Raw genomic sequence first — 13,323 nt, 5'->3', positions numbered from 1 at the left:
AACACGAGAACTACAGTGTTAATAAAACAGAAATATATACACTCTCATACTGAGAAACAGGGAGAGAACACACTTTCAGGACTAAATTTCCTGTAGGTAGGTGTCATTTAATTGGCACCCACTGAAACGCCTACATGTGACACAAGTTGTCTCACCTTCTGTTGATACTTAGACTGTAACAGCTACTAAGCTCTATAGGATATCTTAGACAAAGTTACCTTCATTTTCTGAGAGGTTGTTATCTCAGCCGCTTCAGAGCAAGTCAACAGTAACACCACAAATACACAGTGGTGTTACTATATTCATCCTATATCCTACATCCCCATCCTATATTCAAAGAGCATGGTATTTTTCAAGAGACTGTCAATCTACTCCAACGCCATTCTGGAAGGGAAACAATTTTTAGTCTTTTCATCTATTAAACATGTTAAACAAGTCTCAGAGCTGATTAATAATCCTGCCACACAGAATTCTAACTCTGCCAAAACAAACAAGCAAAAACGCTTTAAGCAACCCCACTGCAGGTCATCCTAAAGACAAGGATAGAACAGTTTGCTACCAACAGCATTACAAGCAGTTATCAGGCTTATCCTCCTCAATTAGAGGCTTTTAAAATCGCTGATAGAGGATGTAAGTATTTTTCATTTACTACTCAGATCTTTACTAAACGTCTCCATGACCTTGTTTCATGCTGGCTTTTTCTAAACAGAGAAGGTGCCTCACCCCACATATTTTTGTGCATGTACTCCAATTGCCACAATCACTAAAGCTTTTTATCATTACTGTTTCCAATTCACTTCCATAAGGGTGCCAGAAAACAGACTGATGTATATCATATGTCAGAGACCATTAGCTTTTTAAGCACTGTGTTTTGTGGATATGCTTTGAGCAGCATTAGGCAAAGTAATGGTAATTAAGTCCCTGGCCACCTGGATCCTTTTCAGTTCTGCACAGCACTATCACAGCTCTAGACGTAAACGGGGCGGGGGGGGGGGGGGCGGGCGGGCGAGATAAAAAAAAAGTAAGAAACCTAAAAAAAAAAAAGTGAGAGTTGCAAAATAGCCTACACTACTCTGGCATTTATTTCTCCAGATTCTTTTCTGCCTTATTACTTCCAACTTTGCATGACACAAAAAAGGTCAACTGAACAAAAAGTATCCACACTTTCCTCCCTCCCCTTCCGCCCCACCAGGGCCACTCAAAACAGTCACTTTTCTAGAAGTTTATGCTTTTCAACAAGGGCTGAGTTAACCTCCCTAAAAACCAGTCTTTTCTCTTCCTACACCCCACCCTCTGAAAACAAAGCTTTCTTTCCTACCACACACAACCAAACTATTACAATTTCTACCCAACCATTCCTTGGTTTAGAACTCTTCCACCTTGTTTTCTACACCTGTTATAGTAGAGGCAGTTGGTAAAACAGATGGTGCACAAAACAACTAAATGAGGGGGACCCAAATTATACCATAAGCTCAGTTGAAGTATTGTGGTCTTAGGGTCTTATTTTGACTGCACTGAGCTTTGTTAGCAAAAGCTTATATTTTAATTGTAACCATGTTGCTGTAATTTCAAATCAGATAGGACAGTTAAAGCCTTGTTTTATGGTCTGGTACAATATCCTATTGCTCTTGAAGGTAGCTATTGTGACTAAAAATTAAGATAATTGCTATGGAAAATTATCTCCCTAAATTATAATTCAATTGGGAAAATAAGAGGAAATAACTAAATCTGAAAAATTACATTAGACAAAAATCGGTTCCTGTACATACGCAACATCCATTTAGTGAAGTAGAGAGAGAAGTCTTCTCAGACTGTTTATCACTCTCATTCTAGGGTACTGCTGCAACACTTCTTCCCATTTTATTAACATTTTTATTATTTCTTCTTTGACTTCTATTTACACCATTGCTTCCAAAGCTAATGCACAATAGTTGCCACTTCCTCTACAATCTTCACTTAAAGAAAGACCATCTAGTAAACCAAACATAGTGAGAATCTTCACAGCAGTATTCTCTCCAAAATTAGAAAGATACGACCTAAGACATAGGCTCTTACTCACAACTGTTCCTATTCCAATTGTCTGTACATTTACTCATTGCTACATTGCGGAAATAAGCAGCAGAACATGACTGCTACACTGTGCAGTAGGAGAGGTGGTTTAGTTAGTCCTCATTGCCCTTACAGACCTTTTATGAAAAGACAGCTACATGACCGTTCTCCGCTAGCCTTAATTTTCTTCCTTAGAAGTAATATTGGTCTGCTACACAAGAAAACTGTCAAGATTCATTGCTACATCTTCTTCAAGTTCTTTTTGAGCCTTAACAGTAACACTATGCAAGTGAAAAGCATTACTGCCATTTAATAAACATGCTGAAATCATAGACAGAGACATATGAAAAACAAGGTCAGCTGCAGATTTTCTGCTTACTCCTACTCTTCCAAAAGTAGCAGAATTGATAGAAGAACAAGAAATCCCATGCAGGCAACACTGTGAACCCAAACCACGTAAATAAATTGTTAAATCACCCCAAGACCTTCCCTTCCTCTCCCCACTACAAAACAACCTCCTGATTTTCTTCCCCTCCCTGTACTTATGAAACATCACCCTTCTTCAAAAGGGCTAAGATGCAGAATTAAAGTTACACCAGAAATTAGTCTGCACTGCGGACTTTTTCTAGCACTGTACTCAACTCCAGGGGTCAAACAGCTCTGCCTGTTAGCTGACACGGGCTCATCCAGGCTTCTGCAAGGCTGTCTTAACAAACCAAAGGGACCTGTTTCGTCAGAAAGCACCTGCAGGCGCCTGAATCTTTCTAACATCTCAGTTACTGGATCATCCCAAAGAAGTGAGTTTAAAATGCTGAAGTCAAAGTATGCAAACAGTAAAATACAATATTTAAATAAAACTGGCCTGTTTGCTAGTTGCATGAACCATTGCTTAGTTGTTTCCTAATAGATTTAGCTTTTCCCGTTTCCTTTGGTCTTATGTATGCAAAAGCATAGGCTGACCTGAGCTTATTCCCCTCTTGCTAGATAAGACAGCTCCTCAGCGTCAACAATAAACATTAGAAAAGTGATCTTCTGTCCCCCTATTCATGTCCTCTGAAAACAAATATAAAGGTATACCAGAATGAGTTTTGTTAGGCCCCCGTGGAATACACTGGAAAGAGTTCAGAAAAATTCTCCCAAAATTATTTAGGCAGTAACCACAGTATTCCTGATGATCACAAGTCAGTTCTTAACAGCTGTAAGTGTGAAGCTTTCAATGGCTTAAAACCACACACAGAGAGACCAGAAGAGGGCACACACCATTTGCATATTCCCACCAAACAAAACTTTATCAACAGAAATACTAAATCAATAGCATTTTAGATAAACAGATAATCACATATCTCATGTAATAGACTTAAAGATGGCAATAGTCAGAGAAAAAGGTTCTGATATAGTTTGATGAGCAGGAACATACCCCTCCAACTCTAAAATAAGAATAAGAGAGTCCAGAAGATTGACAAAAACACAATTGTATTTTGAGCACCTAGGCTTAACCACTGTTGTTTCAGGTATAAGGATTTATTGAAATTACAAGCCCTTGGAAATTATAATAAAAAAGAACTATCAAAATGAAAAGGTTTTTGCCAAATAGTTTCCTGGACCATGACTAAAAATAAATCTGTCAGTATTTTTAGTCATCTAATGATAATGGTAAATTGACAAACTTTACCATAAACACGTAAGTTTGTGTGAGACTGGGTAGCAACGTACATTAGGTTTGAATTATACAAAGAGCAACGATGGATAAACACGCACTTGCTTTTGTCATCTCCAGAAAAAGAATTCCATGGCCTCCTAATCAAAGGGAAACTGAATAAGTGCATCCAGACTAAATTAGATTAGCAAATCTGGCATCAGAAAGCAACCTTCACCTGAATGCCTTTAACAACTCTTAACTTGCTCATAACCCTACTCTTAACTTTATCCTAACTTTATCCTTATCCTAACCCTTAACTTTATCCTTCTTTTGGCTTTCTTGATAATAATCTACGTTAGCAGGGAAATGAAACTGATTTGTAAGTGAACTATTGAATCCTACATAAGAGTAACCTACTGACAGTGCTGCTAAAGAATATCTTGACCAGGCAGATGTGTCTTATCTTCAAACGTCTTCTCAGAAAACATATGCTACCTGATGCTTATAAGATCTGAGGGACCAATGTGAAGACCAAACATACTTTCTCCAGTCATATCATTAAATGAGACTATTTCCTTCAACTTGCATTTAAAAAGACACCCAAATAGATTACCAAAATTTAGTATTCAGACTTTACAGAGGCCAAGTGACACTGCCCAACTCCCAGTTCTCTTCTGCCTATGCAGATACATACCAAAACCCCTTTAACAAGAAGATTTTTTTTTTAATTGGTACCAATACCCCTTATGTTGAAAAGAAACTCTTTCAAAGCATTGAGTGGAATAAAAAGTAAGTACTGAAAACTTAGAAGAACAAGTAAGATACCTTTAAACTTTGACAGGAGGAATAAACAAAGGATTTTAAAGAAACCAGGGTACATTTTCTCTTGGGGGATGTATCTCTGCACGTTACAGTAGCCTCCTTACTTCTTCTTAAGTTAAAAATAAAATCAATTATACCAACAGCCTAAATGGACAACTTCAGTTAAAACTGTCTGTGGGTACACAGAGACTAGCACACAGCATCAAACTTGTATCTCTTCTTCACTTTAATTTGAACTTCACAAACCTCAAAAAAATGAGGTAGAAAAAAAATTTTCATCCTAGCGTAGACTTACAGCCTTACACTTTCTTAGACCTGTTTTTATTCTGTCATTGATCTGTGTCAATTCTAATCTGACCCAAAAAGGAAAGAGTAGGACACCACCTGAGAAGAGGGTGGCGGGCAGCACACCACCTGCACAAGGAGGCATATTCAGCTCACAACCATAGGTGTGTGACCTCTCCAGTGAGCTGAATGAAAGCAGCACATCTACTTTCGAAGTAGAGTCTGCTCATAAGAAAAAGGTGGCAAGATTGGAACTGTGGGAAAGATTAAAACTTTCAGAAAGCTAAAAATACTCTTCTCTAATCCCTATCACACCACACGCAGTTAAGATACTGTCCAGAAAGTGAAATTTTGCACAACAGAAAAATCAGGGAAATTGTTATTTCGTCAGTATCATCTCTGCTCTGTGGGGTTCCCAAGAATCTTCAAATCTATCACCTGTTCCCAAAAGTTTGTTATCAACTTTTTCATAAAAACATCCTTTAGAAACCTTTTTGTTTTTTCCCCAACAAAATTCTGTTTTAAGATTACTAAGCTGCTCTAGAAATCTGTCATGGTACAGTTCATTAGCTGTCACTGGATTTTTACCTTACTGTTACTTAGTGACAGAGATTGCATGTATCTTACTATTTCTATAAATATAAGGATCTGAAATTAGGAGATCTTTAAAATGACTACCATTTTACCTAACATCAGACTCTCTTCTTTTTATTATTAATTGGATTTAAAAAAAAAAAGTTTTCAGGCCATTTCAAAATGCTCAAAAAGTCAATTCTGACTTAGTATAAGTAGTTGCAATTCTATGCAAGACATTAAGTCTATATTTGGTCTAAAAAAAGTGTCAACTTAGGCCTGATTCCAGTCAAGGGAGTCACTCGGTTTTACAGTCAACATGGTAGGTAGAGATTTCATTCAATATCTTTAGTTTATGCAGTTACGTCTGCCATTATGAAAAGAACCATAAATGTATACAAAAAATGTTAATTCTTTATCCCACGTCCATTAAATGTCTCACAGGATTCCAGGCCACCTCCTCACACATGTAAGTAAAAGCTGAAGAATAAAAAGCAAGGACTGATTTTATCTCAAGGTTATGGAAACATCATTAAACCATAAAACCATGGTGTCAAAAATTTATCTTGACATTAGAAAACGTCTCGGTGGAGTTAAAGCCTTATCACGTAATTAACTGCAGATAATTCTGTTTAATACTGAGGATCAGAATTTAAAAACAGTCACAACCTTGATAAATGGCATGTTAAATAAACTGGAGCTTCCGAAGAGTGATCAGATAGCAAGAATGAAAAAAAATCCAACTCCAGCTCAAAGGACAGTTTATACAAAAGCAAATCATCTAGTAAGGACAGGACAACACCATCAGAAAGGAAGGTACATTACCCTTCTGAAACACCTCCCTCTCCAGTACACCTGATATTTTCCAGATCTTATGCAAACTAAAAATACACTGGGATGAAATTCTGTTCCCATGGAAAGAAATAGCAGACCTTTCTTTGATTTTCCATCAATGGGAAGTTTCCACAAGTTTGCACTCAAGGGGACTCTGCCCATTAACACATCACAAGCAAGTGAATAAAACTATAATTAATTTTCTCAAAGACAAAAGCAGTGGCCAGCAGAGAAGGAGGACTGTTTAAAAGAGCTTCCAAGAACCTCTTTTGACCTAAATCACCTTGGAAATTTTCCAGGAACTATCTGGAATTTAGTCATCTCGCTGCAGGACCATTTTTCTCTTTTGTCTGGCTGTCTGCTTATTTTCCTTCTTGAGAATCCAGCATCAAACAGAATAAAAAAAATGACCTTTGACTGGATCTTTTTATGGCATGCAATGAAAGAACTGATCCAAAAAAGTTCAATGTTAGAATAAGCACCTACTGAACTCGAAAGGAATGTTGGAAGAGGCTGGGAAAACAAGATTACATCTTGAAGTCATGTATCTGTAGTATTTCTTTATTCTATGACCACACAGAGAAGTCATCACAGCTGGTCTTTTTTAGAGTCACACCACAGAGAAGAGACTGCAAAGTCTTTTATCAGAGGCTTTACAGTTCCAAAGCCTTAAATTTTACCTGCTGGGAATAAGAATCCCTATTCAATTTAAGGAAAAAAAAAAAGAAAAACACACCCACAGTATTTTTCCTATTGACATTCAGCTTATCTTCCAAAAAACATGCTATGGGAGTGGCAGAAAATGCCTGCTGCTGCCTCACTAGGGATGGGGTCATATTAAAATCATATTTTAACATAATGCCGTACTTCATAACACACTCATCTGACAACTGAATTGGGAAGGCTATAAACTACCACATGGAAAATTAGAGAGTGAGAATAGAGCTTTCCAAAAAGCACTGTGCTTGACAAGTTCCAAACAAGATACTAATTTTACTCACATGTAAAGCATAGGAGTTTATTCAGTCAGCACCTTTCTCCCAACCAACTCACCTGTTCAGTCAGATTCTTCTGTTAATTCTTTTTAATATTAGTGATATGAAGTACCTGTACCTATGATAGGTCTGTGTCATTTGCTCTCCATTTTCCTAGGGCAGACTATCACACAGACTCAGTAAAATAAGCAAAAGAAGGAAATGAGACCTACTTTAACAGTCTGAGAGCCTTCAAATTTCCAGAAAGGGAAAAAAAAAAAAACAAACACAAAAACAAACAAACCAACAACAACTTAAAAACACAGTACTTTGCGGTACATTCAATAGGGTAGGAACAAATTCACAGTCAACATAAGGAATACATCGAGTTAAAAATATCTTTCCTATAGCAAAGCCATAGTGGAATAAATGTTGTCATTAATAGGAGCATTCCTTGTTATCCAGTTAACAGGAAATGGAGCTGGGAAGCCTTGACTTTCACGCTGCTCCTGATGTCTACTTGCATCACCTTGGTAAAACACACGGGAGGGAAGAGGAAGTGCACATATGTGCAGACGCTTGTGCATGTGTGTACATAAAAAATTTAAAAAGCTTCCTCATTTACTTCACCGGTGCTCCAATGTATTGAGCAACCATCACACTGCTCCTGTAAAGCCACTACGGCCAGCCTCCATCTTAAGCTTACATAGAAGGCAACAACATTTGTAAAGAATTTCTTACAAGCTGTGACAGTTCAACCAGTTAGGCGGGGATCATCTTCTGATACTCACCCTTACTTTCAGCTGTACAAATTCTCTAAATCAGATAACACAGCTTGCGTATTTCATGTGAAATGAATCTGACATAGTTCAGGCCAAACCAACGTGCCAACACAAGACAGTAAAAGTTTGAGTGGAGACTAGGTAGTGCATCAGGTTTTTATCTGAGTCCTTTTGACTAGGTATATTTCAGCCTGTGTGGTTTTTCAGGGAAAATTGCACCGGTATATCACAGCAGTCTAATAACCAATAAAAAAAAAAAATCCAGAAAAAACAATGCAGTTGATTGTATTACTCCTACTCCTTCTGTAGGAGCAAAAAAGATTCCACAATTGTGCCAATAGATTAAAAAAATATTAAAAAAGAATCGTATATTGCATTTTTAATTTCTTTGAAAGACGCTCTTCCTTTTGTTTGTATCAGAATAAAAACATCTAAGGGTTTGACTTCATAAGAAAATGCTTATTAAAACAACTAAAACATGTATGAGTTAAGATAAATCTTATGGTAGAATTTATCAATCCATTAGAAATCAAAAAAATGAAATCAAGTTATAACTATGAGTATTCTCCATATGAAGTACTTCTGCTAGCATTGTGAAATGAAGCTTTCTGAATTGAAGGCAATAAAATATGTACAACAAAAGCCAACAATGTTTAGTTAGTAACATAACAAACATTTTACATATTGTGAAAATTAATTTCAAATACTTTACAGGTAGCCTTTTAGAATAAATGATCCACATGGCCCCTGAAAAAGCAGTTTGTGGGATACAGGACTGTTAGGGAACACCTATTAGCACATACTATTAAATGACAAAACAGAATGGGAGTGTATCTGCAAATATAAGATATTGCACTTTGCAGAAAAAATTTAGGCTGGAGAGTGTCGCTATATGCTCTTTATCACTGTTGAAAAATTACTTAGGTTGATTGACTCAGTTGTTTTTGAACTTGTTTAGCTTTTAATTCACTTTTTTTTTTCCTAGAGCTTTTACATGAAAATTTAAAAAGGGAAAAGAAAAAATATCCTCTTCCTGCTGCTTTAATTTTGAAGTGTTACAATTATATAAAAGCTATGCTGCTTAAAAACTGACTGAATAGAAAAAAATTAAATAGCTTGATTTCACTTTGTCATATATCATATTCTGTATGTATCCACTGAACTCCCACTCAAAAATAAATCAAGAACACAAGGAAAGGATAATTTATGAGTTGTCAAGCAATCACATTATAACACTTACTTTTGTGAAGATCTGAAAAAAGTCAATTGCAGGTGGCAAGTGAGACACATCCTGGATCTCCGTTTTCAAATACAGTTGCAACGTCTGTGCAAGGTGCCTGAGGCCGTCTTTCATTTCTTCACTTAACTGTTCAATATCTTAAGGGGAAGGTAAAAAAAAAAAAAGTATATCATGTCATAAGTAGAACCTTTTGCCAACATTTTGAAAATGTCCAATGGCAGCCATATAGTCTAGACATTTCCAGTCCCAGAATTAATCTTGACAGAGGGCAAGTTTGACAGAGGGTGGACATTTGTCATTTTTTGTGACAGCTACCTATCAATACACAGAAGAGTTTTTCAGGTTGCTACTGCCAAATCATATGAATACAATGGTGAGTTAAAGAAGATCAAAAGCCAAAAGATAAAGCAGATGTGTAAGCAGATGCAAGACATTACATACAAAACTAGGTATCTGGGTTTTTAATGTTAAAATGTGCTTGAAAGTTTATGCAGCAGTACCTTCCTCCTTGCAGCAGTGCACATTTTTATACCGTATTCTCCATAGATGTGTCAGAAACACTTTATGCTGGCAGATCAAAAGGGAAAGTATTTTAGAGATAAAGGTAGGTTCATACACAGCAGCTGGTAAATGGAATTGATATGGACGCATATATAGCAAATATCACTTTATCAAATACTAAAGCCCCATTATTCATGCTTTATGGATAGGAATCCTGAAGCAGAAAGAAACATAGTGCCTTACTTTCTAATGCACAACCTGATCATGCATGCATCGGGTCACTGATAGCATGGAAAGTGAAACTCAGCTGCCTTGGTAAGTTCACTGCCTGATTACCTGCTTCACATTTTCTTTTTCCTGACGGTTAGCAGAAAATGAATAAGGCCTAATTAGAGAATGTGAAGGTGAACAGATTCAAGCATCAGTTTATAAGAAGGTGAAGAGGATTATTATATACTATGAATCAATTTCATCTCTGCATAATGGTGAATTGTTATTTTATTTTAAACATCCATCCTCAGTGGGAATGGAATTAACCTTTTACCAAGAAAGCTTCTTCCCCATACTTCAGATCCAAGCTTACTGGCCTCCAGGAAGATCTGTGTTCCTCTTTAAAGCTATCTCCTAGTCACTCACCTAAAAAGAGGATGCAGTTAAAGCAGATGTCACTGGGTTTGGTTAAACAGCCATCTAGCGCGTACGACACTTGGGCTTCTGTGCCCTATCTCACACTGTCCCTCTGCTTAAAGGTACTGACTATTTTGTAGGTTGTAAAATTGTCTATCACAGAGTCTCCATTTCACACATGCCACACAAGTGAGCTGCTTTAATAATCTCCTATGAACTACTTCTAGCAGAGAACTAAATGCTGGCTTACTAAAGTGGCCAGTACCCATGGTTAGCTACCGGCCAGGAGTCTTCCAGTGGAAACAGCTTCAATTTGGTTCTAGCCTGGTATGGGTCTCCTTATTTACAAACTCTTTGGTTCTGTTTAGACTTTCTCCGGAGCCACTAAGGGCCACCCTGGTTAGCTGAATGATGCAATCCTGCCAGTACACCATATTATGGCAAACGTACCCCTCTTCACACTACGTACAGAGTTCAAGAAGCATCTATATTATCTACCATATATTGTTTCCATTTCAGCACAAAGTAACATTTTCCAAGATCTGCTCCCATTCCAATGGTCAGTTGTTGCTGCTGAAATGCCATCTACAAGCCATGTCTGGGGTGACTCTGCAACATTGCTAAGAAATGACTCCAGAGGAATCTTAAGGGTGGTCTGCCCCTACCAGGGTTAGGGAAGGACAGACACGCTCTCCCAGAGCAATCAGATTCCGCTCCTCAAAGTTCAAACTGCTTAGTACTAAGAATGCTAAGATGATATACCCCTCCGTACCTGGCACAAAGCCTACTTAATGAAAGTATTTGCCTTTTTACAGCTACCCATAGCGCTATGCACGTGCATCTTAACAGTGTGGACATTTGAGGGTGATCTTGCAAGCCTGAATGAATGTATATGTTAGAAATCCAGACATGCGTGCTCTTCACAATGTATGAAAATCTCTGATATAGAAAAGTATCATATCTATGAGGACTGTGTCTTTAAGAAAAGCGGCAAGCTTTTAGATGACTGGAAAACTCCAGTTTAATAACATTTTTTTTAAATAATAAACATTCACTTGCATTTCTTACATAATATTCTATTGAAACTAAAGATGCTTTTTCCTTAAAATGTAATATTTCAAGACGTCATGTCATTCACCTTAAACTACCTGATGCACATTGCAAAATGTATTGTGACAAAGAGAGAAAGGCATGATTTGCTTCACTATTAGCAAATAAAACACCTCTAGAATGGAGAAAAGGAATTGTGCAAGCAACACAGTATAAATGGACACTACGGTTTAGGACAGATGTGATCAAAAATACCGAATCCAACTGGAACTTCAGGGAGAATCAGAGATGGGAGCAGAATGCAATTATCCACACTGGAATCTCTCCAGGACATCAAAGCTAATGATCGCAGCATAAAGTCCCACAGAATCTTTAAAGGCAAATGATCAAGACCCGGTTTTCACAGCACATCAAGAAACCAAGGCCAAAAGCAAAGCAAAATGAAATTTGTGAATGTTTTCATTTTGTGTTTTTAAGACGCTTTTTTCAATTGTGTAAGAACACCAGTGTGGGAGAGAAAGTGCTATAAAAGGCCTGTGGAAACTTTTCTAAATAAGGCACGTGGACTTAATTATGCAGCTCTGATACTGACACAAGTAAAGTAGCAAAAGGTCTGCCCGTAGTACAGCACACAAACTCTTTCCTGCATACTGAATCTTGGCAAGTGAAAGCAAAGTTGATTTCTGAATGATTGTAACAGCGAACCTGTAGAACCATGTAAGTAAGGAATTGTCTTATAATCACTGAGAACTAGCAGAAGTAACAATGCACACAGACACTCCTCCTACTTAATCTGAGTTTCAGCATACAAAATGACTTTGAAGGAACTATGGAGCTGAAAATAGAACTTTATAAAGGGCTAGATGTCTCCACAGGGGGTTTTGTTGTGTTTTTTAATTATTAATTTTTAATACATGTATTACATGTTTTAATCAGATAGTTTATAAGTGTATAAAACTTTATATGCTTTTATCCAATTTATGTCACCCACTCTGAAAATCACCCAAGCATATAAAGTAACATTGAAAAGTAATAGCGTAAAAGGAGGCTGAAATAGCATAGTGACAATAACAATTTTCAAATATTTTGCACTTCCAGGAAGATTAAAAAAAAAAAAAAAAAAAAAAGAGAAAACAAGGAAAAAAAGAGCAGCATCAGTTAGAATTCTGTCATATTTCTGCTTAGCATTTAAACACTATCATCTATTATACAGATGCTTCCTGAGAAGTCTTTTGCTTCACAAGATCATAACCTGTATTTCTAGTTCATGTGATTCCCTCCAATGAAATCTTTTCCTCTATATACTTAGGCCTCTAATGCAAGTACTTTTCTGACTTTCCTATTGATTCTATCAAAGCAGAGTAAATCCTCATTAACACCATCTATAAATTGTGCAGTAAATGGGAAAAGTGTTATGAAATAACAGTAGCTTTGTGAGGCAGCAAAAAGCATAACAGCTACTACAAATTGTCACATCCTCCCAAAACACTCTTTTGTACTATTCTAACTGAAAACCATAGAGACCGTCTACTCAGTCTAGCAAGGAGGCTAGAGTGAAAACAGCAAAAGGAAAGAGTTAGCCAAAGCCTTTACATAAGATTATGCAAGCGTCGTAAGCCATTTGTAATGTATTCTGTAAAGTATCAGCTTCAGTTAATGTCTAAGAGTCCTGTGCTTTGGAGTTAAGATTACACAGGAATTGTTCTTAAAGCTCTTAAAGTAAATACAGATGAAACACTAGATGTTGTGTTTGTCTCCTTCTAAACTAACTTGCTATGGAACAGCTGTTTCTGTTACCAGTGAGAGGACCATCATCCCACCTATGTCACGGGCCGTACCAGCATTTCCTTCAGAATGAGAATTTTAGTTGAAGCTTCCGGCCATTTTATAGATTTTTTGGTACCACTTATGCATTGCAGCTCAGGGCTCTTCAATACTAAGCTTATC

At 37.1% G+C, this 13,323-nt stretch overlaps 1 protein-coding gene across 3 annotated transcripts in view; it reads right to left on the bottom strand.

The window, feature by feature from the left end:
• SMYD3 (SET and MYND domain containing 3) overlaps nucleotides 1-13,323 on the bottom strand; it is a 420,671-nt gene that overhangs the window by 348,546 nt on the left and 58,802 nt on the right. For all 3 annotated transcript variants that reach the window (XM_063331007.1, XM_063331010.1, XM_063331008.1), the window contains exon 5: nucleotides 9,199-9,335. In XM_063331007.1, the coding sequence (XP_063187077.1) occupies nucleotides 9,199-9,335 (137 nt within the window). The remainder of the gene's footprint in view (nucleotides 1-9,198; nucleotides 9,336-13,323) is intronic.

The sequence above is a fragment of the Chroicocephalus ridibundus genome, chromosome 3 (genome assembly GCF_963924245.1).
Source record: "Chroicocephalus ridibundus chromosome 3, bChrRid1.1, whole genome shotgun sequence".
NCBI lineage: Eukaryota > Metazoa > Chordata > Aves > Charadriiformes > Laridae > Chroicocephalus > Chroicocephalus ridibundus.
Note: the sequence above shows the minus strand (reverse complement) of the source record. Positions and strands in the feature narration are given on the sequence as shown.